The sequence below is a fragment of the Rhinolophus sinicus genome, chromosome 3 (genome assembly GCF_057876585.1).
Source record: "Rhinolophus sinicus isolate RSI-liver-muscle chromosome 3, RSI-T2T, whole genome shotgun sequence".
Classification (NCBI taxonomy): Eukaryota; Metazoa; Chordata; class Mammalia; order Chiroptera; family Rhinolophidae; genus Rhinolophus; species Rhinolophus sinicus.
In genome coordinates, this window is record NC_142503.1 from 179,619,242 (window position 1) to 179,644,756 (window position 25,515).

A 25,515-nucleotide genomic window follows, 5' to 3' on the forward strand; every position below is an offset into this window, starting at 1 on the left:
TCTCCCCTCAGTCATGCACCAGTTTGAGGGGAGCTGGAGCCAGAACCAGGAGCTTCCCCATGGTCCATGCTGTGCCTGCTCCCTGTGCCATAGATCAGGGATGAAGGAGGCTTCCAACCCCAGGCCACCTGGCCCCACCCCCCAGGATTGTGAGCTAACGAGCAGGAGGAGGTAGAAGGAGAGATGAGAAAAAAGTGGGGACCACCACTTGAAATTCCTGGATCTTGCAACATTGAAGAGTCTCTTTAGGTACTGCCCTGCCCAGTGGGGGTACTTCCTAGTGGCCCCCCAGAAAGGGAATGAGACGGGGAGCCACCGATGGCAGAGAAGCAGGTGGCCAAGTGCACAATTGATTGGCAGCAGCAGCCAGGTACCCGGCCAACCAGTTAAGAGAAGTGAGATGGATGATGTGTGTCCCAGGATGATGGTGTGGGGACGCGGGCATGCAGGCCAGACAGAAACGGGGCCTCAGGTGGAGAGGCAGTGCAGGGTGGTCGCCAGCTTTGACCAACCCCTCTTGTAAATAGCCCTGTGGTTGGCCCAGGAGGTAGGATGCAGGACAGGCCACTAACTAGGGTAGCAGCCTGGGGCATCTGAGGCTGCCCACAGGAGTGGGCAGATGTGCTGAGGTTATCTTCCTGGGGTCCAGCCTGGAGAGGCCCTTGCCGGAGCTCTGCCTGAAGGAGGAAGAGGCAGCCACCATAACACTCCCCGCCCCGACCCCCATCCCAGCACTGGCAGTTCTAAATCCAAAGGGGAAGGATGACACAAAGGCTCCGAGTGTGGACAAAGCAGAGTGCCTCCATTTAGTTTCCGTCCCTGCAGTACGGAGCCTTGGCGAGATCCTGGGATCTGAAGCTCCATGGGGACCAGCCCCCTTAGGAGGTGTGCGCCTCATTGAGGAGCCTGGGTCCCTGCCAGGCAGGGGCTCTTGGCAGCTGCCCTGACTCCTGCTTTTGTTTGGGTGTTCACCCCCCTCATGTGCAGGAGCTGGGCCCCCGGGACCAGCGTGGGCTCCCTGCCTCCCTCTGTCTTTCCTCTGGCTCTGACCTGACTCTGAAAGGCAAACTCCAGCTTTCCCAGGGCTGCTCCCCTCTTTAAGTTTCCACAGTGGGCCTCAGGCATGGGGGAGCCCGGGGCTGGTGTCCTGGATCTTGGTGGGGACAGGAGGCTGGAGGAGGGGAGAATGTGGATACCAGCCTGCCCCTCCTCCGCATGTCACCTACTGATCAGAACGCTGTTTCCCCTGTCCTATCCAGCAGCGTGGGACGTCTTTTACAGTTTTTCCTTTCTTAAGTAAAATAACCCGAGAGACTGCTGTGTGATTTGACGGGCCCAGCAACGGCTGGGGAAGAGGTCAGACCTTTGGCTTCCTTTGGCTCAGCCTCTACCTTGAAGCTGCTGCTGGTTCTGGAATCAGCTGTGGAATGTAGGGATGTCCAAAGGTCTGTCTCGCTTTAAGCAAACCCAGTATATGAACATCTGTATTTTCAAGGGGGAAAAAGTGATTATTCTTTTTATAAAGAATTGAATACAAACTCTGCACTGGGTTAGGAGTTGGTGCCCATGTCCACCTCCTGGCACTGAGGTATTTTTGCTGTCTATATTATTCTCACGCTTCTGACCTCCATTTCTTCACTTGTAGAGCAGGGGTGTTGAAACCAACTCTCCATCAGCAGGTCAAGGAAGGGACCAGATGGGTCAACTCTGGTGGAATCCACTGTGGGACTGCTTTAAGATGTCAGCTTTCTGGGCGTGTTATAATGGTATTTGATTCAAAGACAGTCTCCTTTGCACTCAACTTTTCAGCAGCCTGCCCATTGTGTAGATTTGCTGGTAGGGATCTTAGAGGTGACAAAAGTCCTGGGTTGGCCCCCGGTCTGGGGTTTAAAATCAGGATGAGAGGTTCTCCTAGGAAGACAGGAGGAAGCTTTCCCCTAATAGGCCAGCTTCGAAATCGCAGCCTGGCTAGGGTGTGGCCTGACAGCCTCTAGGCCAGAAGAATGTGGAAAACCATTTGCTGCATTTCACAGAGGCCCCCCCTGCCCCAAGTCTTTAGTACAGCTCTAGGGTTTCTACAACTCTCCCTAGACAGCTTGTCCCTGCAAACTTCACCTTCTCCTCACCTCACTTCACCTCTCTCAAGCCACCAGTCTCCTGATCCCACTCCATTTCCTCCTCCCCTTAGCCCCTGCCTGTCTTTCCCCAAGTGTTTTCTGAAAGATATTTGATTTCAGTGAAAGCTGGGCTGACATCCATGCAATATGCTCTCACTCTCTTTGTGCTTGTTGGGAAGGCGGAGAGCTCCTCCAGGGATTCTGGGTAATTGGGTTAGTGGCCAGCTCATGTCAGGAAATTAAAAGGAGGCCCTGATCAGGTTCCCGCTGCATGGGGTTTAATGGCTTTGTATTTATAGAGTATTCTGCCTCTATCCAATGCCAGGAATACCACTTTTCTGGCCCTGTGAATGAAGAAAGAAGATGAGAGATGGCTTACCTTTAAAAATTCTTTTTCTTTTCCAAAATACATTAGTGTTCTGAAACAGACCACCTCTCCTGCACTTCAGTGAACAGCTTTGAACTAGAGCCCAAGAACTCTGATGTATGTTTGTATCCCCTGAACCACTTTCTATCCTACATGCACACAGAGACACACACACACATATATCTGATGGCTCACAAGATCATTCCATGTGGCCTGAAGCGTCTGGGCCACTGAGGCATGATGACCTCTGACTGGGCAAGTGTTGCTTGAATGAAGTCATGGGAGATGATCTTATCTGTGCTGAGTCCTTATTACTGTTCATTCAGGGCTTCTGGTGATTCAAGCATTGGATAACGGGTTCAGTGGTCATACAGACCCAGTAAGACCCCAGCGTCACCACTTACCAGCTCCTTGGGCAATTTACTTAAGTCTCTTTAAGCCTCCCTTTCCTCCTCTGTAAAATGGGAATAATAATATTGGCCATTTTCATCTGGCTCCCACTTTACAGGGAAAAGCCCTAGAGCTGTACCACAAAGCAGAATGTTGGTCATTGATTTGGGATCCATACTCTTCATCATATTATAAAATTGGTTGTCTTCTGTGATCTAGAAGGCAGTTTTGAATCTCCCATAGCCTCTCTCCCCACTCCTTGGCTGATGACCTCGCTTCACATTTTCTTGAAAAAAAAAAAAAAAGAAACAGTCACGTGGGGCATTTCTTACTTTCCATTGCACGTAGAATAAAATCTAAACACGTTGCTCTGGTTTTCAAGACCCTGCATGGTGTAGCCCCTCCCAGCCTATTCACTGCCATCTCACACCATTCCTCTCCTACCCCCTCACTCCTATTCACTCTGTTCCAGCCTCACCGTTTATTTTGGATTTTGAAGCACGACAGGCTCTTTCCCACCTTAAGCTCCTCAGGCTGTTTCCTCTGCCTGGGATGCCCTCCCATGACTGGCTCCATAGCCTCCAGATTCAACTTCAGTGTCATCTCAGAAAGGCCTCTCTTCTCACTTCATTACTTTCTCCCGTAGCCCCTTGTTTACTTTCTCTTCGAGTTTCTCCCAGTCTTATCTTATTTATTCATTTGTTTATTTGCGCACTTGTTCACTCTGACAGCCTATAACACAATTATTCTTGATTTAGGGATTCACAAATCCTTTTGAAAATCCAGTTAAACTCTACCATAAAATATGCACAAGTACCGACACATAAAATTTTGCAGACTACTTAGGAGTTTCACAGAACCTGTGAAGCCCACCTAAGAGGTTCCTGAAGCCAGAGTAAGGCCTGTTGTTGCAGAATCAGACGTTTAGAGGTAGAAAAACCTGAGGAACCATCCAGGTTCCAGGACGGCAAATTGCCTTTAGTTGAACTGTCAGCTCTAGGGTGGGAAGTGGCTGCCTAGAATGCATGATTGAAGGCTTTTTAGGCGGTGCCTAGGATCAGTAGGCCAGAGTGTCATGAGTGATTAGCAATGTCTGCCACAGACTAGGAAGTGAGGGCTGTAGCACTGCCAATAGTTATTTGCCATGCCTGATCTGGTTGGTGCATTTGAGTTTAAATAATTTGCCTAAGGCCACAGAGTTAGTAAATAACAAAGCTGGGTGGAATCTAGTCTCCTTGGTTATGCAAAAATTCCTGCTAAGAAGACTGTTTCAACTCAATGTAGATGGCTTGGCCAGTAGCAAAGGCCATAGCCCTTCCTCCATGGTGAAAAAAGAGGGAGGGAAAGGAAGGGAGGCTGGGCTGAAAATTTTTCCTCTCTGGGTGTACAGTTTTGGGGACTTCTTGGTAGCTGGGAATGCAGCCATAGCACAGGCTTGTGGAAATGTTCTTGGGGATATGGTACGCTGAGTGAGAAGGATCCCAGGAGAGAGCAGCATGAGATGGGTGCTTCTCTAATAGGCAGGAGGCTGGGGGCTCACCCCTCAGTACCATCTTACCTACCCTGCACCAGTTGCCACAAGCCCCAGAATATTGGGTGGCACGTCCCACAGGACTCTCTCTCTTGGCTTTCATTGAGTCCAGCATGAAGCACTCTACCGTGATGATATGGCACCCGGGTAAGAAGCAGACCGAAATAACCATCCTTTCTGAGGCAGCAAGGTGAGCTCGCCTGCCCCCCAGAAATCCCCACAGGACAGGTGGCTGAAGACAGTCCCACATATGCCGAGGATGTGGACAAGTTGTGTGGGCATTCTGCTGGGCTGTGCCACCCATCAGATTGCCCACGGGACCCACAGCCTCGTGGCCCTCGGGAACACTGGGTACCCACACCACCCCTGGGTGTTTTCCTCTTCTTCCTGGAGATGGGTCCACTATAGTTTGGTAGAACTTAGAGGCAAAGAGTCAACCCCTCAGGCCCTTGGGAAGAACACAGGTCAGATGAAAGTATTGAATAAACAAAGTAGGTTTGGTGCAGTGCTGCACAGACCTGACTGAGAATCAGAATCATTAGAGGACCTTTGAAAAATCATCCATTCCTGGACATCACCCCAGAGCTACTGACACAGGGCAAGTCCTCAACGTCTGTGTAGTTCAAAGTCTTTCCAGAATATTCTATGATCATACAGGACAGGTGCTCTCAAGTCCAGCGCAGTGGAGATAGGGCTGGGAGGTCAAGATTGCAAGCCTCCCTCTGACGTTTCCTGGCTGTGTTTCCATGAGCACATCCCCGGCCTTTCTGAGCGTCAGTTTTCACATGGAAAATAATCATCATGTATTCTGCCTCCCTCAGCATTGTTATGCAGATCAGAGGAGGTATGGAAATAGCTTTGTAAACTGTGAAGCTTTGCACACATGTGAACGTGCTTCCATCATTAATAAACCAAGGACATTGAATTTGAGGGAGGGGAGAGGGATTTCCCGGTAAGGGGAAGAGAAGGGCCTTCTTGACTATGAAAACTTGGCAATGTCAGGAGAGCCCCTGCCCTTACACGTGGACAGCAGCTCTGCAGAGGAGGCAGGAAAAGGACACGGCTCAGAGGCCTTTCCCTCTCCGGCCTCGGCTGAGCCTTTCCTGTGGGAAGAGAAATGTGACAGGGGCAGTGCCTGGGACAGGCTCTGGGCCAGGTGCAGGGCCGCGCTTTTCAGAGCTCTCACTGGTTATTTTTAGTGCCTGGGTATAAATGAGAGAAATTTAAGCTGCCCCCCGCTGCTGCTGTCCCTGCACACTCGGCTATTTTTACTTCCGAAAGACTGGGCTCTCATCCAGCTTAAGGAAGGAAACCAAGAAGAAAGGAGTGGGGTGGAGGGAAGTGGGAATTATTTTACTTCCATTAAGAAAAAAGTCAGAAGCCCAATCTTATCAAGTCAGCAAGCGGACATTTGATCCAAGACGGGGCAGCAGCCAGCTCTGGGTGCTCTGATGTGCCTGCAGTAGGTTGGAGAGGTCAGCAGATGGGGCATGAGTTCCCAAAAGGTTTGGGGAGCTCCACTCCCCTCCTCTCAAGGAGTTTCTGCCCCAGAGGGGTCCTGCAGCTTCTTTGCTATTTCCTGTGCCCTAAACTGGAAGTAGGATTGGACACTACAGACATGGGGACAACAGCCCAGTGATAAGACTGGTGGGGGTTGGAGGCCGTGTGACTACAGCCAAGGGCAGAGTCTCTGTCATAGTGTTGGAGACAGGCGACCACTCGGCCCTGTGGGCATGTTCAGGACAGTGCGAGTGTTGGAGCTGTGTGCCCCTGGGCACAATATTTAACTCCCTGAACCTTAGTTTCTTGGGGATTTTTGTTCAACACATCCAATTCCATAGTAGTTATAACTAAGAGGGTGTGTTTCTCTTCCCCAAAAGGAAGCTGGCAGTTCAAGTCATATCCTACTATCTTCAATAGGCAGATGAAAGGAAAGAAATCACTGCTAAATGCCGACTGTGTACCAAGCGTTTTGCTGGTTCACACCATTTTATGTTATTCTACTAACCTGAGAAAGGTGAAGTATTTTTTTAAATCTTTTAATGGCTTTATTGAAATAAAATTCACCCATTTAAAGTGTACAATTCAATGGTTTAACTGTATTACATTATTAATGTTTTTAATTGTGGCAGAATAAACAGAGGGTGCCAAAAAAATACATACACATTTTAAGACAGGAAAAAACTGTATTAAAATTGTAGTACTCAGTATATACCGATAACAAGATGACTACAAGTCATTGTATATATTTTGGGGGCACCCCTGGTATATAACAAAATTCCCATTTTAAAAACCATTTTTAAGTGTGTAATTCAGTGACATTAAGTACATTCACAATGTTTTGCGACCATCACTACTATCTATTTCCAAAACTTTTTTTTTATCATTCCAAACAGAAACTCTTGACTCATTAAATAATAACTCCCCATTCTCCCTTTCCCGCACTTCTTGGTAACCTTCAATCTACTTTTTGTCTATTCTAGATGTTTCTTACAAGTGAAATCATACAATATCTTTCCTTTTGTGTCCAGCTTATTTCACTTAGTATAATGGTTTCAAGGTTCATCGATGTGGTAGCCATGGGTCAGAACTTTATTCCACAAGTAGTTAAAACATTTTTTTTTTAATTAGCCTTTCTATTTTGAGATAATTGTAGAGTCACACGTAGTTGTAAGAAATAAGACAGAGAGATCCCATGTGGCCTTTAGCCAGTTTCTCCCAATGGTGACATCTTGCAAACTATAGTACAATATCACAGCCAGAATATCAGTCAAGATATGGGACAGTACAAAGGCTGAAGCTGTCTTAATGATATTAGCTAACATGTATTGAGCACTTACTTCATGCCGTCTACATAATTTTAAGTGCTTACTCATTTCATCCTCACAACAATCCTACAAGGTAAGTACTGTTATTATCCCCATTTACAGGAGCAGAAATCGAGGCAGAGAGAAGTGAAGAAACTTGCTCCAGGTCACCCAGGTAGTAAAAGGTAGCCAGGTCTGACCCTGAGCCTAGTGCTTTTTTGTTCTGTTTTAGAAGCACAGACCTCTCTGGGCCTCTACACAGTTTCTGCTCTTAAAATAAAGAGAGTCACCAGGCAAGCTGGGAAGCCATAGCCAAGAGGTTCCCTGGGCGTTTGCATCCAGACATTACGATGGAGCATCTCAGCAGGGACATGGTTCCACCCCTGTTCACTTGTCTTTCCCTGTTGCTTAGGAGGGTTCCTATACCCATCCGACGTCCCCGCTGTCTTGGTCAGGGCTGAGCAGGTACGCATGTCCCCTCATGGAGTCACCGAAGAGGATTTAATGGAGGAACTATTTACAGAGGGGAGGGGTGGAGTCAAGGCAATGCCAGACAGAGGTGGTGACATACCCTGTACCCCATGCCCTGGGACTAGCAACAGTGGGGAGCCTTTAACACCCCCAACCTGAAGAGATTGGGGTGGGGATTGCTCCAGGAAGCCAGGGAGAACTGTGGCAAAGTCTCGGCCACAGTGCCACCCAGCAGGAAGGGATGGAAGTGATGGGAGTCAGGAGTAAATACCCCAAGTTCCCTGCCCCCTCATCTTCTGCTGCGTACACCTAGTAGGAGGCTGGAGGAGAAGGGATCTCGGAGGACAGAGCAGGACAGACCAGAGCCGAGTGGGACTGAAGGGACCAAGAAGCACAGGCAGGCCGCCACCAGGAGCTGGCACCAGCTCTGACAGCGTGGACCCCACGGGAGGGGGTCTTCTGCGCATTAGACACATGTGGTTCTCAAATGGCCGCTGAGCAGGATCTTCCCACCAGCCGTGAGGGACGCTGTTCTCAGCTGAGGCCACACAGGCTGCTGTGTACTGTAGGTACATCTCCCGGAGCACCATTCAGACTGAACTCCAGGTGAGTGGCGCTCTGGGAGGTGTGCTTTGCAGCCCTGGCCCAGGGTCTCTCCGTGGCCTTTCTTCTACCATGGATACTCTGCACACTTTGACAAATGGAGGCTGCCGGAGTGCTGGAGAGCCTGGGCTCTGGAGTCAGACTCCATTTCTGCCTGTGTGGCCTTGGCAAGTTACTCAGCCTCTCTTAGCCTCACTTTCTCCATCTGTAAAATAGGATAATAATAGGAGCTCCCTCATAGGGTTATTGTCATCCTTCAGTGAAATAATATCCATGTAATGCTCAGGGCACAAGCCAGGATCAGGTAACAGCTGGTCAGTAGACGTGAAGTCCTGCTTATACTTGTATCTACAAGATTTCGGGGGTTATCATGTTGGCCAAGAAGGGGACAGCCCCTTATGCAGTCCTGGGCTCAACTAAAGGACTCCGTCTACAGAGGTACGTGTATCCAGTGATTATCAATCTTCTTTGTATTCATGGCACATTTATTATACAAACTTAAATTTTGGCCTGCACACATTAAGAGATTAAACAGTGTTGAACAGTGGTTAACACAAAGAATATGTATTTATTACAATATTTGGAGATCGGGTACACGTCATACATGAGTCTTATTAATGCTTGTTTAAATTCAGGAAGTATCAATAAGATGACACAATCTAATACTCCTTGACAGCAATTGTAAGTTAATTAGTATTTTGATATGATCCCTGAGTCAAGTTTTTAGATATTTTGCTAATATAAGAACACAAATAATAAGGCAACTCTCATTTTCAGTTCATCTCCTCTTTCTTTTTTTTTTCATTTTGGTGTTTGTAAGACTTAAGCATGCTAATGTAAAAGTAATTGCCCATTGCACCAGTGAACTTTGCTCTCTGCTGCAAGTTGCAGAGACCTTGACTGCTACCGTGTTTCCCCCAAAATAAGACCAGGTCTTACATTAATTTTTGCTCCAAAAGACACATTAGGGCTTATGTTCAGAGGATGTTCTCCTGAAAAATCATGCTATGGCTTCTCTTCCAGTTAGGTCTTATTTTCGGGGAAACACGGTAGTGGCCAAAGCACTGGTGAGTGAGATTGATTTCCCCACTAACGAGAAGTCTGGCGATGGGCAATTGCTAGCATTGCACAGGCCTCAGCCATAGCATCAAGGGCTCAGGCTTTTTCTTCTTGGGTGTCCCTTGGTGTCCTCACATGGCTGCCTCATGGTTGCAAGGTGGTTGCCACAGCTCTAGGCCTCACCTTCCAGGTCAGGGCAGGAGAAAAGCAAAAAATAACTCCATCAACATGTTTGTCTCTTATCAGAGAAGCAAAACCATTTCCAGAAGCCCCCACCATGGAGTTCCCCTTATATCTCATTGGCCAAAACCAGATCATATGACCAGCCCTAGTTACCAGGGAAACTGGGAAAGTAGGGAACAGGATTTCTGAGACTGGCTACCTCACGTTGTCTCCACAAAGGCCATGTTCTGTTAGCATGGAAGAGGGAGAGTGGAATGACAATTGAGTAGACAACTAATAATGCCTGCCTGACCCAACTGTTAGAATTTGGGGATCCACTTCTAAAGGATTCATTATCCAACATCTTGCTGTAGATCTCAGGATGAGAACCTAGTCTGTACCATTACCTCTTGGGAAGGGGCTTCCTGTTTACTAACATTGTGAGCAACATACTCAAGAAAGTATAAAGACACGTTGGCTGATAATACGTATAAACATAGTTCACCAATGTCTGTTTAGGCAGAATGCAGAGGAATTCAGACCTCTGTTTGCTGTCTCTGCCGTTGAGGAGCTGACCCTTCTCAGTTCAGAGAAGATCATATCAATAAAGTCCAATGCCTTCTAGATAGGGAGGTGATTGGCCTGAAACCACTATACAAATATAGAAAAGAAAGGGTGCGTGGCCATGGAAGGAGGGTGCCAAAGGACGTTCAAGCCCATAAAGGGTTGTCTTCTGGAAGGGTGTGGTCTTGTTGGATGGGGTGAAGAGGAAGTGATGTGGAGACAGAATTCCGCTCAATCCAAGGGGAAACTTCCATGGGGAATGGGCTGCCTTGAAGGAGTAATTTCTGGAGTCTAGAGGGATAAGTAGGAGCTGGGGAAAGGACCAGACCTGGACGTTCCTCTGTTTCCTAAGTCCAAAGGGCTTCATTTTATCCGGGCACATCATTTTACTCAGACACTTGATTGGGCTACAAAGATGGATGAAAGCCCTTGCCCAGGAGGTGCCTATAGTCCACCAGTGAGATAGGTATATGGTGTATTGTGAAGAGCTGCTGCTTTGACTGCAGTTACTGGAGCAGGATGAGCAAAGGGAGCCCAGGAAAGGTATGGCCAGCTCTGCCAGGAGCCTGGAAAGCCTTCTCAGTAGAGATACAGTAAGACTTCTACTGGGCCTTCAAATATACACCCAGGACATAAATTGCCTTTGGAAGTGGTGTGAGAAGGAAGGATAAGGCCACGTCCCTTAGGTCAGGACCCATCTGCCCCAACCGCAGCCCATGGAAAGCGGGTCGCTGGGTGGGGAAGCATATGTTTGCCACAGGCCCTTTCCACCCTAACTGACCACAAGCAAACCCTGCCTGTGGCCTAGTGTGGGGGTGGGGGGAGCGCCGCCAATGGGACATACCTGGGCTCTGTCCTGTAAGGGCCCACTGAATTGAAGAGCTGATGGGAATAGAGGGAAATAAGCAGGAAGTGTCACATGAGGGAGGTGACCTGAAGTGTCACAAGTGGGAGGAGCCAGGTGAATGCCAAAGCACAGAGCCATGGGAGTGACAGCCAGCCTACTGGAACCATTTGCCAGTTTACCGAGCATGTTCCCATTATGATGGCGTTCGAATGTCACAAAAGCCATATGCGGTGAGGAGACTTGTATTACCATTGCCTCCGCCCCTGTACCTGCTGAAGAAACCAAGGCCGCATAACCCACAGGGGCCAAGATGGGCCGGGGGCCTTGATCATTGGATCCCACGGGCTGGAGTGATTATGGGCTTGCGCGTAGGGTAGGACTTGGAACAGCCGACAGGAAGCAAGGAAGCAGACATCTCACACCAGGCATCCATTTGTGCATAATCAAACCCAACAGGCTACGTTTTTAAAAAACAGAATACCCTGATAATTGATACATTTATTGATTGCAGCCATTGACCACTGTGCTGTAAAGATCTGGAGGACGAAATTTAGAGGAGAGTTTCTAGTTGCTGTACCCTAGGAGGTCATACCCTGGAATGGCAGCGTTCGGATGCTGGTTCTTTTATTGGGAAAATGACTAAATCTCCCTGAAAAAAAATAGGGATAATAGCACCTGCTTTATATGCTATGGATTAAATAGGGCAATATATACAGAAAGTCCTTTGTAAATTAGGCTGTTCACATTATCATTATTAATGGGATTTTCCCAGATAGTTGTACACAGTGCTGGCTGGGGAAGAGAAATGTTTCCTAAGCATCCATCTGCGCGTCGGGTGCCATGACAGAACCTGGAGTAGGACTGAGCAGCCCTGAGCATGATAGGCGCTTAGTCAGGTGGGCAAGGCCAGTGTGTTATTGGAGCCCTGGAGGAGGTACCCAGCCTGGATGCGGGCGGGGAGGAAGGAGGCACATCCATTGCTGTATTCATCAAGACTCTTTTGAACATCCTCTGAGGGCTAGATGCTGTTCTCTGGAGGACAGAGAACATAACGGATGAGGCAGAAACAGGTGGCATGGCCCATCTTCTTGCCTTGCTAAGGGATGGGCACCTCTTTTTATTTTTTGTTGAGCGGTTCCCATTCCTGTTGACAACTGCCTGGGCTCAGGCAGATTGGCTTCTGGGAGAGACAGTCAGTGAAGGAGCTTATCCTGGACTCCACATTAGACCCTGGTGCATAGTAGGTGCTCAGGAAATGGGAGTCCTCACCGTCCTTCATGAAGGAAGCTTGGCATTTTCATTCTTGGTCTTGCCAGCTCTCCAAAGGGTAGCAGAGCTTGGTGGAGGGTTGGCTCCCCTCTGGTGTAAGGGGCAGGGGGAGGTGTTTTGTGGTTGTGTCACAGGAGGGGGTCAGGAAAACTCTGCCAAACAAGGAACTTTCTCCCAAGAAACCTTCGAGGGAGGAACTGTCCTCCCTGCATTTGTATGCCTGCTTCTTCTGCCCTCACTAAAGGGGCTGGGAGGGGGCCAAAGTCCTACCAGCACATGCACTTAGGTTTGGTGCCAGATGGGATTCAGCTGTCCCCTCAAGGCCCCAGGGACTGATGAAGTTGATTAGACAGCCGCATCTGCTAGGATGCTGGATGCACTTCTCAAACTCTCGTGTGCGCAGGAATCACCTTGTTAAACTGCTGACTCTGATGCCTTGGGGGCCAGGCCTGAGACTTCTGCATTTGTAACAAGCGCCCAGATGATGCTGATGCTGCTGGCCCTGGACCACACTTTGAGAAGAAAGGCAGCCTTTGGCGTCCCGCCCACATCTCTTCAGCACTCGGTCATGTGCCGCTGCGCTGACCTGCCACCTTGTGACTGCAACTCTGCCCAGGGCTTTCTCTGGCCACTAGAACCTGCTCAGCCTGGACCTATGAAGTGCCAGTGACCGTGGGAGAGGTTGTTAAATGCCCCAGGCCCTCATCTGCAGGGGGTTAGCTGAAGCATGTTCTACACTGTCTCCCAGGATCCTCCATTGCCCACAGCAGTAGTCTACTCGGGAACACACTCATTCTGAGATCACCTTCCAGATAATCCGCCTGCATGCACTTCCTGGTCTCAGGGTCTGCTTCCGGATAACCTAACTATAGGTGTGGTCAGTTGCAACCTACTCTGACCCTTAAAGCAGAAGGGGAATTCACTGGAAGCCTCTCAGGAGGCCTAAGAAACCCATTCAGAAGCCAGACAAGGACCAGGGGAAGCCGGGGAGAGCTCAAGTGCAGGAGATGCAGTGACCAGGGGAGTCTAGCCCAGGGCTGCCCAAACCCCTGCTGCAAAGGGCACTGCTGCCCTCACCAATCCTCACCCTCCATCTTTGTGCCATTTGATCCTGATTCAAAGTCATTTGGCGCTGCCTATGTCACCAGTCCATCTTTGACCTCAGGAGGGTGGAGAAAAGAGGTCCTGGATCCCTTAGGTATCCATAGTGGGAGATGGGCACTGGCCCCAACAAGATGACCACATGGGGGGATTTACCTTTGAGTAGGAAGCAGGCTGTGATGCGGAGTTTCCAGGTTGTGAGGTAAAAAGGGTCCTGCTGTTGTGCTGTTTCCTGTTGTGAGGTAAAAAAGCTAAGCAGTGACTGGCCCCCAGAAGACAGTCCCCTAGGGCAGTCTTCTGGGCTTGGTACGCTCAGCATCCTGCTTGCCGTCCAGGCTGAGGATGTTGTCTGAGCCCTTGCCTGGAAGTATGTGGGGATGGTGTCAGGGAACTGGCATTAGAAGTTCCTTTAGGGCCATGAGCATTCCAACGGGTGGTCCCTGCCCAGTCAGTAAACCATAATTTTACTTCTGTTTGTTCTCATCACTCTAGGAAACTTCCTCTACTATCCCTGGGGAATTTAGTAGCTGTACATCCTTAAAAACAGCCAGAAAATCACCCCTGACCTGAATAGGATCTAAATTCTCATTCTGTTAAGTTACAATTATTCCTGCCTTCCTCTCCCCTCTCCCCAAGAAAGACGTCAACTGATAGGACTGGCTTCCACTACTCCTGTCTCTAGGATGGAAGAAGCACAGGGCTGGAAGGAAGAAGTGGGGTAGGGGGCAGAGACGGCCCTGAAGATCAACTGACCGGGGCTCTGTGTCTCCCTTTGGGGAAAGGAAGAGACGTTGCCCTTAGCTCGCCATGCCGAGGAGACCACTGACCTCTCTTCCTCTCCGGACTCTGGCTCTGTCTCCAGACTTACATCTTTTGGTCAAAGCCCATTTCATGGCAAGACAAGGAAAGCTGTTGTGTTTCCTGTGTCAGTTCATACTTTGGACCTAATTTGATAGGTTGGTGGCCAGTCTGACTGAGCTGTGTGCCCTTAGATGAGGAGCACACTCCGGGTCTTGTCCACTCTGCTGGTGGGGGTGTCAAATGGTGGCCACATGTCTGTCTAGACAGCAGGTGTTGGGGGTGGGGCAGTCTCTTGAAGTCAGTAGGGACCCAGTGACAATACAGATCTCTAGGATTGGGCCTCGCTTTTGGAAATGGGTGTCAGTGTGGCGTGGCACCTGCTGTTGAGATACTTCCAGGCACTGATTTTACAGATGTGACCAGGGCTACCTGCATCCCCATGCTGTGGGGACTTTGTACAGATGACTTTGTCTAGGACCCTACCCTAGAATCTCTGAGGGTGGGATCCCGACACTGTCATTTACCATGAGCGCCTACCCAGATGCTTCTTAAGTGAAAAGTTTGAAAACCTTTGTTGTGACTCTTTCGGGGTGCCTGCCAATAGCAAGGATCCCTCTCCCCTCTTGGCAAGCTGACTCAACCCTGCCCACTTCCGTAGCACGTCTGAAGTAACATGTCTTCTTTCCCTAACACTCAGAGCAGTGCTTTCATTGCTCTTTCTTTTTCAGAAAGACTCAAGAGCTGAAGGTTGCTTGGGATGGGTTTCAGGAGGATGCTGAATTTGGAGAGGCAGGACCAGGCCCTGGCCAACTGGGATGGGCCATTACTGTTCGACAGTTGTTTTAGGATTGTGCAACCATCTGGCCTGAGGCTGGCCGTGGGCCAGCTGTAAGAGGCCATCTGAGCGTGGCCCTGAAGACCTTAGCCAGCGTTGAAATCCCAAGTCGTGCTAACACCCTGGTGACGCTGAATGACTCCTGAGACTTTCTCCCTTTCCTCCCCACAGGTGTGCGCCTTGATCGAGTGCGTGGAGGCCGCCAGAAATACAAGCGGCGGCTGGACTCGGAGAGCAGCCCCTACCTGAGCTTGCAGATTTCCCCACCTGCTAAAAAGCCATGTGAGTGCCAGGGCAGTGTAGGCCCCCTTTGCCAGCATCTGTACTGGGACATCTGGCATCCCTTGGGGACAATGCCATCTTCCCACCGCTGGGTTATAGGACCATGTGGATCTTGGGGAGGTGGCATCAGGGCCTGGTGGTGTTGGGTACTTCAGAATGACACTTCATCCAGAAGACCTTTCCACATGGGGTGTCACAGAATGTGGTTCCAAATGAAGCACGGTCCTGAGAAGGCCTGGGCCCCCCTCACAGAACATGCCCCTCTCTCACCATCCACCCGAAGCAGGTTCCTCTTGGGAGAATTCACCAGGCAGCTTCCCTTGGAGGGATCTTTCTCAGCAGCCTGAGTCACCACTGCCTGCTACTTTGTGGACAGAAAGAGAGGGGAGGTTACAGCCACATTAGACCTTCCTGGGCCCCATCCCAGGCTCCCCGCCCCTTTTGTCTTTCCCGGGCACTTATTTTCCCCTTTGGTCATTGCAGTGACCAAGATTGTCTCTTACCTGCTGGTGGCGGAGCCGGACAAGCTGTACGCCATGCCTCCCCCTGGCATGCCTGAGGGCGACATCAAGGCCCTGACCACTCTCTGTGACCTGGCAGACAGGGAGCTCGTGGTCATCATTGGCTGGGCCAAGCACATCCCAGGTGAGTCCCACAGGGCCAAGGAGAGCATGTCGCCAGAGGCTCTCAGCCACTCTCCCCAGGGCTGTGCTTTGGACGCCTGGGAGCCTGGCACTCAGGAACCTGGGGCATCTTGGAAGTCCGTTTTTCTCTGCTTTCCTTTTCTCTCCTTGTGGGATTGGAGGGGAGGGGATGATTGGCAGCTCCCATCATGGTCCTGAACTGCTGGGGGCTGACCCAGTTATTCTAATGGGGCTGTGCTTGCATCTATAATAGGTGGTATTCAAAGAGCAAGTTACTTGAATCCTTACAGGCCCAAAAGTAGGGTTTTCTTGTAGACCTGATTGGAAGTCTGCTGGGAAACATGGCAGAAGAGGGATTGGCTCCTTTGCTTCCAATGATTAGAGGCGGGTGGCGGGGAGTAAACAGTGAAGAACACGTCTTGGGAATCAGACTGGGATTCAAATTCTGGGCCTGCCACTTACTCACTGTGTCACCCTGTCCAGGTCCATCCACCTCTCTGTGGGAATAACCTCCTTCATGGGCTGCTCTGTAAGGATGAAATGTGGGCATTTGTCATGTGCTGACATTAGTTGCGAGCTCACTATTTCCACTTGCCTGATCTCTAAGGGAGGCCTGTCTCCTTCTGTGGATTCTGTGATTTTATGATCATTTCTGGCATGGAAAGTAGGTATAATGAATGTGTCTCAGACAATACAGACTCTTCTTCTTTGCGTGTGGCCCTAAAGCGCTCTTTCAGTTTTTCTTCTTAAACAGTGTGAGTTGATTTTTTATTTCATTTTTGTAGGAATCGGTACCCACATATTGTAACATTACACATATTTGGGGGAATTTCTAAAGTCTGTACAGTTTATTCCTTTGAGGTTCTAGCAAACTTGGCTCCATAGTTCGGTGGCAACAGCCAGTTATCCTCTGGCAGTAACTCACCATGGACCCAGATTCTTACTAGCTGTGTGACATGGGACACTTTATCTTCTTGTCTGTAGATCCCTTTTGTTTGTTTGTTTGTTGCAGGCCCTGAAAGATGAATGCAGCATACATGGTTATGTAGCAAAGGGGTCCTAGGCTTTGGATGCCAGGCCCACAGTTGATTGGGATGCGTGAGAAAGGCCCACAGTTGATTGGGATGCGTGAGAAAGTCCCTGTGCAGCTTACAGGGAGAAGCCTTCCTGCAGACGGGGCTTGCAGAGAGCCCACATGGCTCAGAGGTGGTACTGGTGTCACTTAGCTGGAGGGAAGCTTAGAGTTCCGTCTTCGGGGGCTCCTCGGTGGCCTCTGGGCATTTTTACTCAGGGGTGGGCTCCTTGGGGATGTGGGCCCTTCCTAAGGAGCTCAGCCTCTGGGATTACACACTCAGTAGTTTCTGAATCTGCCCCGTGCTGGTTCAGCACAGGTGTGGGGTCAGGCCACTGCTTACGACACCTCAGCCTGGATTGCTCCACTAACCCAGGGCCAAATCGGGCACAGCTCCCTGGCACCCCCCTCCCCACCCACACACTCTCTCTTCCCAGTTGAGCGGATACTGCATCCTGGCAATGGCTCAGGTGTGGCTCCTGGTGGTATCCCCAGGTCACTGCTTACCTCTCTTACTACCCCACCCTTGTAACACCTCCCAGCAGGTAGAATAGAACGAGGAGGCACTGTCTCCCCTGTAGTACCCATTCCCCCCCGCCCCGTGTCTTCGCACCTCCCAGCTCCATCTCCTGTCTGCCCAACGAAGAGGGCAGTGGGCAAGGCAGAATGGTTCCTAAGGGCACAGATCCTGGTTTCGGGTAGACCTGAGCTCTGATCCCAGCTCTGTCCTTAGTGGCCTTGTGCAAGGTATTTCATTTCCCTGAGCTTCCGCGTCCTCACCTGTGAAATGGGACTCATACTAGAGCCCCTCAGTGGGTTGCTGGGAGGATATGGCACTTAGCCCAGCCCCAGCACGCAGTGGGTGCTGTGCTGGATAAACGGCAGAGGCTGTGACATCATTGTTGCTGAGACTGTTAAAAGCCTCCTTTCCTTTCATCATTTCTCCTTGTCCCAAACTGAATGCTTTTTGATTCAAAATAAAATAAACATAGGGGCTCCTTCGTCTGTCTCAAACGCTAATTTGCCTACTTTGCATACATCTGCATGCTGAATTATTTGGGCCTGACCTTCTAGTGTTTAAGGTAAAATTAATTAATAGAGTCTCCTGCCACTGCATGTAAACCTCATATTAAGGGGGATGACACATAGATTGCCTGATATATTTAAACTAATCTACTTAATCCTATCTCAGATTAGATGGAATACTCATTGGAAGACCTGCTCACTAGAGAAAGAGAGAAAGAGAGAGAGAGAGAGAGAGAGAGCAGGTTGAGTAGGGAGGATGCAAGCCTGGCTTCCACCCTAGGACATGTGTCTGCTCCTGTCCCTCTTGGTTCCTGGACAGACAGAAGGACTGGCTCCTTAAGACTGCTCAGGAATAGCTCTGTTCGTCAGCATAGGAAACCACAACTCATGCCTCAGGTGTCTCTAGCCTCTAGTCCAGAGCCTGGCAAACAGACGGTGCTTCACAGTTGCATTTGCATGCATTTATTGAGCATTAACTATATGTAAGGTCACTTGATAGGAGTTGTGGCTGATACAAAGGATGAGACTAATTTCTGTCCCGAGGATCCCAGTTGGGAATAAGATGGATAATTCAAATAAATCGTTTTCATGGAAATTTTCAAACAATGGTAGGTCAAATATAATGAATTTTTATGTGTCATTACCCTGCTTCAACAGTTATCACCCCCGCCAGCCTCGTCTCATCTCTACTCACCCACTTCCCACCTCATACCTGAGAAGGCAGGTAGTTAGAGGAATGCCAGGATGGAGTTTGAAGGCAGAAGGGACACCATAGCCTGTGAGGGGAGAGAGCAGAACCTAAGTTAGGCCTTCAGGGTGGATGGACAGAGCCGGTGGAGGAAAAGTCCAGAAGGACCCTTGCACAGGGTGAGTCCTGTGGGGAACTTGGGCCAATTGGGATTTGCTTAGAATAGCAGCCACTCTTTTGCTTGAGTCAGTCTGAAGTTGCCCTCCCCCAAGTACTGGGTTGGCCAGAGGACAAGCCCAAGTCTTGACAGTGCCCACCTCTCGTTCCCCGTGAGTGAGACATTAGAAGAGCCAGCAGCCGTGCATAGGCAGGGGTATCACTTGATGAATTGCAGCCTCCACATGTTATTAGCTGGTTTTCCTCCCAGCCCAGGCAGAGCCAGGAGAACCTTCTGCCAGCCGTGGAAGTCCCCACCAGCCCTGCCCAGCCCCAGCTGACATGTGCATGGCCTCTGCAGGGGACCCCAGAGGCCTCCTCATGGAGGGTCCCTCAGCAGCCCTGTTCCCAGCTCTCCACAGTCTGGCTCACGCTGGGGAGAGAAGAATGCCAGCGGCCGATGAAATATGGGCCGCCGAGTGACAGCAGCTGTGTCTGGAGTGGCCTCAGATCCTATAATTACATCTCCCTTTATTACCTCTACTAATGGCCCTCCAGGTCGACAGAAACGATAATAAATTAACAGATTATGAACTCCACTTGCCACAAATTATGTGCTCTTTTTTTTTTTTTTTAAATTCTAGGAGCTCGTGCTGTCAAATCACTGGGGGATGGGGGGCTTGGGAAGAGCCCGAATGTCATTAGATCAGTTGGTGCAGATAAAGCAACTTTCTAGGGGCAGCAGAGCTGAAGCATGCAAACCTGGGGAGAGAGGGCCAGTGGGCAGCCAGCTTGGGCAGGGCCGAACCTCAAGGGTCAAGGGGCCGGTGCTGTGGGCATCAGCCCGGCAGAGAGCGCTGCACTCCCCGGGGCACGGGCCACACCCAGCTTCTCCCAGCAGCCCCAGCCCAGGATGGCTGATGGAGGAGGAGACCCAGCCCAGCCCAGAAAAGCAGAAGTGAAAGGTGCTTTGCTGAAGGGCAGGGAAGAATGGCTCAGCCCCTTTGTTTGAGTTTAAATAAAAGAAAGAATATGCGCTTCTAGTAAAGTTGTTGGATGTGACAGAGGGGTAGAAATTATGAGCTCTAAATCCCTCATCTTTCTTATGTATCCCTCTGGGAATTTCCTGTACAGAGAGCTCTGTGTGTGTGTATGTGTGTGTGTGTGTGTGTGTGTGTGTGTGTGTCCCTCCACTCCATGGATCATACTATGACAATGCGTCTTTCATTTAATTGTATACAATAGTAGCAATTGCCATGTGCTAAGCAGAGTTCTAAGTGTTTCACATGTTAGCTCATTTAATTCAAACAACTCCATAAGGTTAATACTATTGTTATTCCCACTTCACAAAAGAGGAAACTGAGACACAAAGGAGTGGACTTGCCCAGGGTCACAGCCATGGTCAGTAAACCTATATTCTAATATTCTAACAGACAGTCTGGCTCTGGTGTCTGCACACTTTACACTTACGCCCTCCTTACGCTCTTGGGTATCTTTCCACATCCACACACACATTCTACCTCGTTCTAGTGGCTTCTAATGTGTCATTCATTTAACTACTAATTACATTTATATAATAATTGTATGTATTACATTAGTTACATTTAAGTTGTTTCCTACTTTGGGTCATTTCAAACTGATCTAACAAACTCTCTTTTCACATTTATCTTTGTATATTTAAGCATAGTTTTCTTTTTAGGAGAAATTCCTAGCTGTGAAATTACTGGGTTAAAGGGAGCATGCCTTTTATTTTGTGATTTAATTTTAAGTTTATTTTTGGACATCTTAAACATGGACAGATTCAAAAGCCAAAACAAGACAAAAAAATGGATGCATGGAAATCTCATCGCCATCTCTGTCCCCTCCCCCTCCTTCCTCCCAGAGGTTTTTATTTCTCATTTTTTCCTTTTAGTGTTTCTTTTTTTCAAATATTAGAAGATATTTGAACTTTCTCAAATATTAGAAAAGATTAAATGTTTCCCCACTTCCTTGCACAATATATGCTCTCCAGCACTTTGGATTTCCAAAGCTATTTCCAGCTCCTTTTGAAGATGCTCAAGGAGAAGAGAGCAATTAGGGGCCAAGTCAACTACTGTTTCCCCAAAAATAAGACCAAGCTGGACCATCAGCTCTCATGCATCTTTTGGAGCAAAAATTAATATAAGACCTGGTCTTATTTTACTATAATATAAGACCAGGTCTTTATAATATAATGTAATGTAACGTAATATAAAAGACCAGGTCTTATATTTTTTGCTCCAAAAGACTCATTAGAGCTGATTGTCTGGCTAGGTCTTATTTTCGGGGAAACAGGGTGCTGAGAACAGCCTAGCAGGGAGATTTGGACACAGGCCTCACAGATATAACCTCCAAGGGGGGCACAAAACTCTCCAAGGCTCTGTCTCCCTGCCTCCCTCCCGCCACCTGCCCTGCCCCTCTTCCCAGAGGGCAGGCCTGTCTTTGACTTAAAAGGCAGTGAAATCCACGCTCTGTCTGAAGGACTAAGGGCTAACCAAGTTCTTTTGCACATTGCCACCTAGGAGTCAAGGCCCAGTGGCATTTGCCCATTCTCTCCTCCGTACCTTGAACGTTTGTCAGGCAACTTCTTTGTACCAGGACAGGAGCCTGAAGTGAAAGTGGGAAGATGAGCAGCCTGGCACTGGTGCCCCCGGGAGCTTGGCACACAGCATGGCAGCAGCTCATGCAGACACTACAGCAGGCGTGTCAGAGGTGACCTCGCCACCCCTTCAGAGCTCTACCTCACCCTTCAGAGCTCAGCCCCCAAGTCTCCTCTTCTGCAGAGCCTCCCCGGAATCTCTCATTTGGGCCAAATTCCTGAGTTGTGTGTTCTCAGAACCCTCCATCTTGCCATAGCTCTTCTGAAGTCATAACTTTGTGGTGACATGTGGTACTTGAGGTGTATCTTTCCCTCTTGACTGCGAGCTCCTGAAGGCAGGGACCAATTTTGGTTTGAGCTCTCCATTCTGTCCCCAGTGCCTTGCACAGGGCCTGGCACTTAGTAGGTGCTCAATAAATATTTGTTGAATGAATGAAGGGGCAGAAGCATTCTTCTAGTGATTGTACCTATGTGATTAGCCTCACAGGGGTCTTTCCTCCTTCCTTTCCAGAAGCCTAGCTCTTACCTCACCCTCCCTCTCTGCCACCTTCCAATTCAATTGTCTGTTAATTTCACCCCATTTACTTTCTACATCTTTCCTCCCCTTCTGTCTGCTTTCAGACCCCCCTCCCCCGCAGTGCAGTCCCACACTTCCCTGCATGCACACACCCTCATGGGTTGGCTGATTGGTATCTGTTAATTAATGTCGCCCAAGGCCTCTTTTGCTCAGAAGTCTGATAAGAGAAATTGGATGTCCATTTCTATCTATCTTTTATTACCTCCTGGCTCTCCCTGCCAACACAGGCAGCCACACACCATCTCCCACGCTGGGATCCCAACAACACACACGGTCCTGACCCCTCTATGCCACAGCCTCTCCCCTGAGAAGGCCCATCAATCCAGGCTCGCCCCGCGTCGTCAGTGTAATTGCTCCGGCTCTTTTGTCGGCCACTCACGGATGCCAGCAGCCAGGTGGTGATCCAGTGCCCGGGCTGTGCACATCTGGCTAGGGAGCCTCAGTGATTGGACTAAGAGGGTGGCCTGCCACGCGAAGGGGGCCCCTGCCCCAGGAGTGCCACCTACAGATGTACACTCATGCACTGGTTGGAAAACGGGAGGGATAGTATTTAGAGACAGAGGACAGCAGATGAGGGTGAAATAGACTCCATGGAAACCAACAGCAATGGGCCAGTGCAAAGCTCGGGACCACCCCAGGCCTCCAGTCCAAAGGGGAGAAGAGACTCGTGCCAATAGAATGTTAACAACAGCAAGAACAACAGTAATAGTAGCAACAGCTACAACCATCACCATCGTGCTCAGGTTTGCCGAGCACTGACTGGGTGTGGGGAGTGATGCTCGGTGCTTTCCATGCACCGTCTTTTTCATCCTCACAGCACCCGATGCATCCAGGCGGGGTTAGCTTCTAGGTCAGCAAATGAAGTGACAAGTTCTACATAAGCAAAATTACCCCTGGAAATCCCTGAATTTCAGTTACCATGACAAATGGTACAAATGGCTTTATGGATACTTTTCCTTCTTTCAATAAATCTGGCTTGGTCAGTGTTGGAACCAATCACTGAATTTCTAGTTGAAGTTACTGCCTGTGTTTAGTGGCCAGCTGTTTGAAAATGAATTTCTTCCCTCCTTCCTTCCCTCCCTCTCTCTCTCTTTCTTATAAATCAAGATGTTAATTGACTTTGCACAAGTTCAGCACATATAATGCAATTCCAGTATATTATTCCCATTTTGCAAAGACTTTTATCTCCTCATTAATAATAATGGTAAGAGCTCTGTAACTATGTTGTATATTCTATAACTGTTGTCTCATTTAGACCTCACAGTGACTCTCTGAAGCAGGCACTTATTGTATCCATTTCACAGATGAGAAAGCTGAGGTTTGGAGAAGTTGCATGGCTTTCCCAAAGTCAGCCTACAGCTAGTAATGGGGAGTCAGGACTCAAGCCCAGGCAATCTCCAGAACACATGGGACAGGACAAGACAGTGTCACAATTCTGGAGCCATCCCCACCCCCAGCCTTCTTTTACTCTGCAGTCAGCCTCGGTGCTACGAGGGAGGGGGAACTCCTATGATTCCAGGCTCAGAAAGAGGATATAGAACTGCTGGGCCATCCTTAGGTGGAGCGTGATGGCCGGGGCAGCAGGGGTCTGACCCCTAGCAGGACAGGCTGCCTTGTGACAAAATGCTCCCTGACCCTGAAGGCTCCTGAGCTCTTTGCAGCCCTAGGCTGCGGTCACTGGAGGTCACTGGCCGGGAACAGCTGAGTCCTTTCCTGGTTAGGCGCCTGGGTCTCTGCACAGCTGAGACTGCACCAAAGATGTCACTTTAAAACACGCAAACCTACCGGGTTTGAGCAGAGAGGAGGGCCTGAAAACTCCCCAGACTGGAGGGGACCCTGCGCTGCCACGTCCCGATTCCACCATGAATTCGCTATCTCCTTAAATTACAAATGCATTCAGTGAATCAAAGAGCCTCTCCAGATGTATGAAAAATACCCAAGAATACCAATAATAATGGTAATAACAAGTGTCAACATTGACTGAGCTCTTGTTATGTAAGTCTTTTCCAGGAATTCCATGTCTGACTCATTCACCAAGGGAGGGACAGTGAGTCCCACTGGTACAGAGGGAGGGGCAGGATCTGGGGGTGCCTGGACCCCTGCGCCTTCCCTCCGTCCAGCCATCCCCCGGGAGGCCCCAGCCGCCCACGTGACCACGTGCTACCCTCCTTGCCCCCTCTTCCCACAGGCTTCTCGAACCTCTCCCTGGGGGACCAGATGAGCCTGCTGCAGAGCGCCTGGATGGAGATCCTCATCCTGGGCATCGTGTACCGCTCGCTGCCCTACGACGACAAGCTCGTGTACGCGGAGGACTACATCATGGACGAGGAGCAGTCCCGCCTCGCGGGGCTGCTGGAGCTGTACCGGGCCATCCTGCAGCTGGTGCGCAGGTACAAGAAGCTCAAGGTGGAAAAGGAGGAGTTTGTAACGCTCAAAGCCCTGGCCCTGGCCAACTCAGGTAAGGGCAGTGGTGGGGCCCACGGGGCAGCTGGCAGAGGTCTTCTCAGGCCTGGGAAGCACCGCTCTGCTGCAAGCGGCAGGGATGGCATGAAGATGCCGGAGCTCTTTGTTCCAAAAGATGGTGCAAGGGGTGGCCTGGGGTTCAAAGGATGGTGATGAAGGCATTGGTCGAGGATTTCCTCAGCCCTTGGTTTGCAGGGCACTGTGCTGGGTCCTTGAGCTCCAAGCCAGCACCCTGGTTAAGGACACAGATTCTGGAGCCAGATTAGTAAATCAAATCCTGCTTCTGCCACTTGGGTAGGTCGCTTCACTCTGTGTTTCAGTTTCTCCATCAGTAAAATGGGAACAATAACTAGTCCCTACCCCAGAAGATTGTGGAAGGGATTTGTTTGTACATAATTATGTTACGCTTACAATATATCTGGCTCATAGGTGCCCCACCTGTTAAATAAATTAGCTATGGACTTACTTCGTTCTTACAAACCCTATGAGCTTTATTTTAACCCCATTTTACAACAGATGTGGAAACTGGAGCTTAGAAAGGTGAAGGAAATTGCCCAGGCTCACACAGAGCTGGGAGTCAAACCCAGGTCCTCTGAGTCCACAATCAACCTGAGCTTACGCCCGTTCTTTGAATCTCGCCATCAAATGCTCAGGCACAAGACAGAAAGACTTCCCAACTGCGGTGTTTAGTCTGGTATTAAAAAAGAGGCCTCACTCCATCTCTTTAGCTCCTACCAGCTTCTGCTGGACCTTCGGGGCTGGGTTAGGGGAGTGCCTGTGAGGGAGCTCACATGTAATCTGTGTCCACACTTGGTGTCCACCCTACACAGGGTACCATGCCAGGTGCTGGGGGGCAGAAGGAAGAGAAGGCATGGCCCGTGTCCTAAAGAGAGTGTGTCAGCCCACACACATGTAATTCTGCTGCAGGGTGGTGTGTGGTAGAGTTAACTGCTCAAGTCTGTGTCAGGTGGACCCAAGTTCAAATTCTAGCTCTGATGCTTGGTGGCAGTGTGACCTTGGACAAGTTGGCAGCCTTCCTTAGCTCTGTCCTTGTATGTAAAATGGG

The 25,515-nt window shown here is 49.6% G+C and overlaps 1 protein-coding gene across 6 annotated transcripts in view; it reads left to right on the top strand.

Annotated features, from left to right (window-relative positions):
• ESRRB (estrogen related receptor beta) overlaps window positions 1-25,515 on the top strand; it is a 168,133-nt gene that overhangs the window by 135,427 nt on the left and 7,191 nt on the right. For all 6 annotated transcript variants that reach the window (XM_019733676.3, XM_074327178.2, XM_019733678.3 and 3 more), the window contains exons 4-6: window positions 15,096-15,206; window positions 15,690-15,851; window positions 24,175-24,444. In XM_019733676.3, coding sequence (XP_019589235.1) covers window positions 15,096-15,206; window positions 15,690-15,851; window positions 24,175-24,444 — 543 coding nt within the window. The remainder of the gene's footprint in view (window positions 1-15,095; window positions 15,207-15,689; window positions 15,852-24,174; window positions 24,445-25,515) is intronic.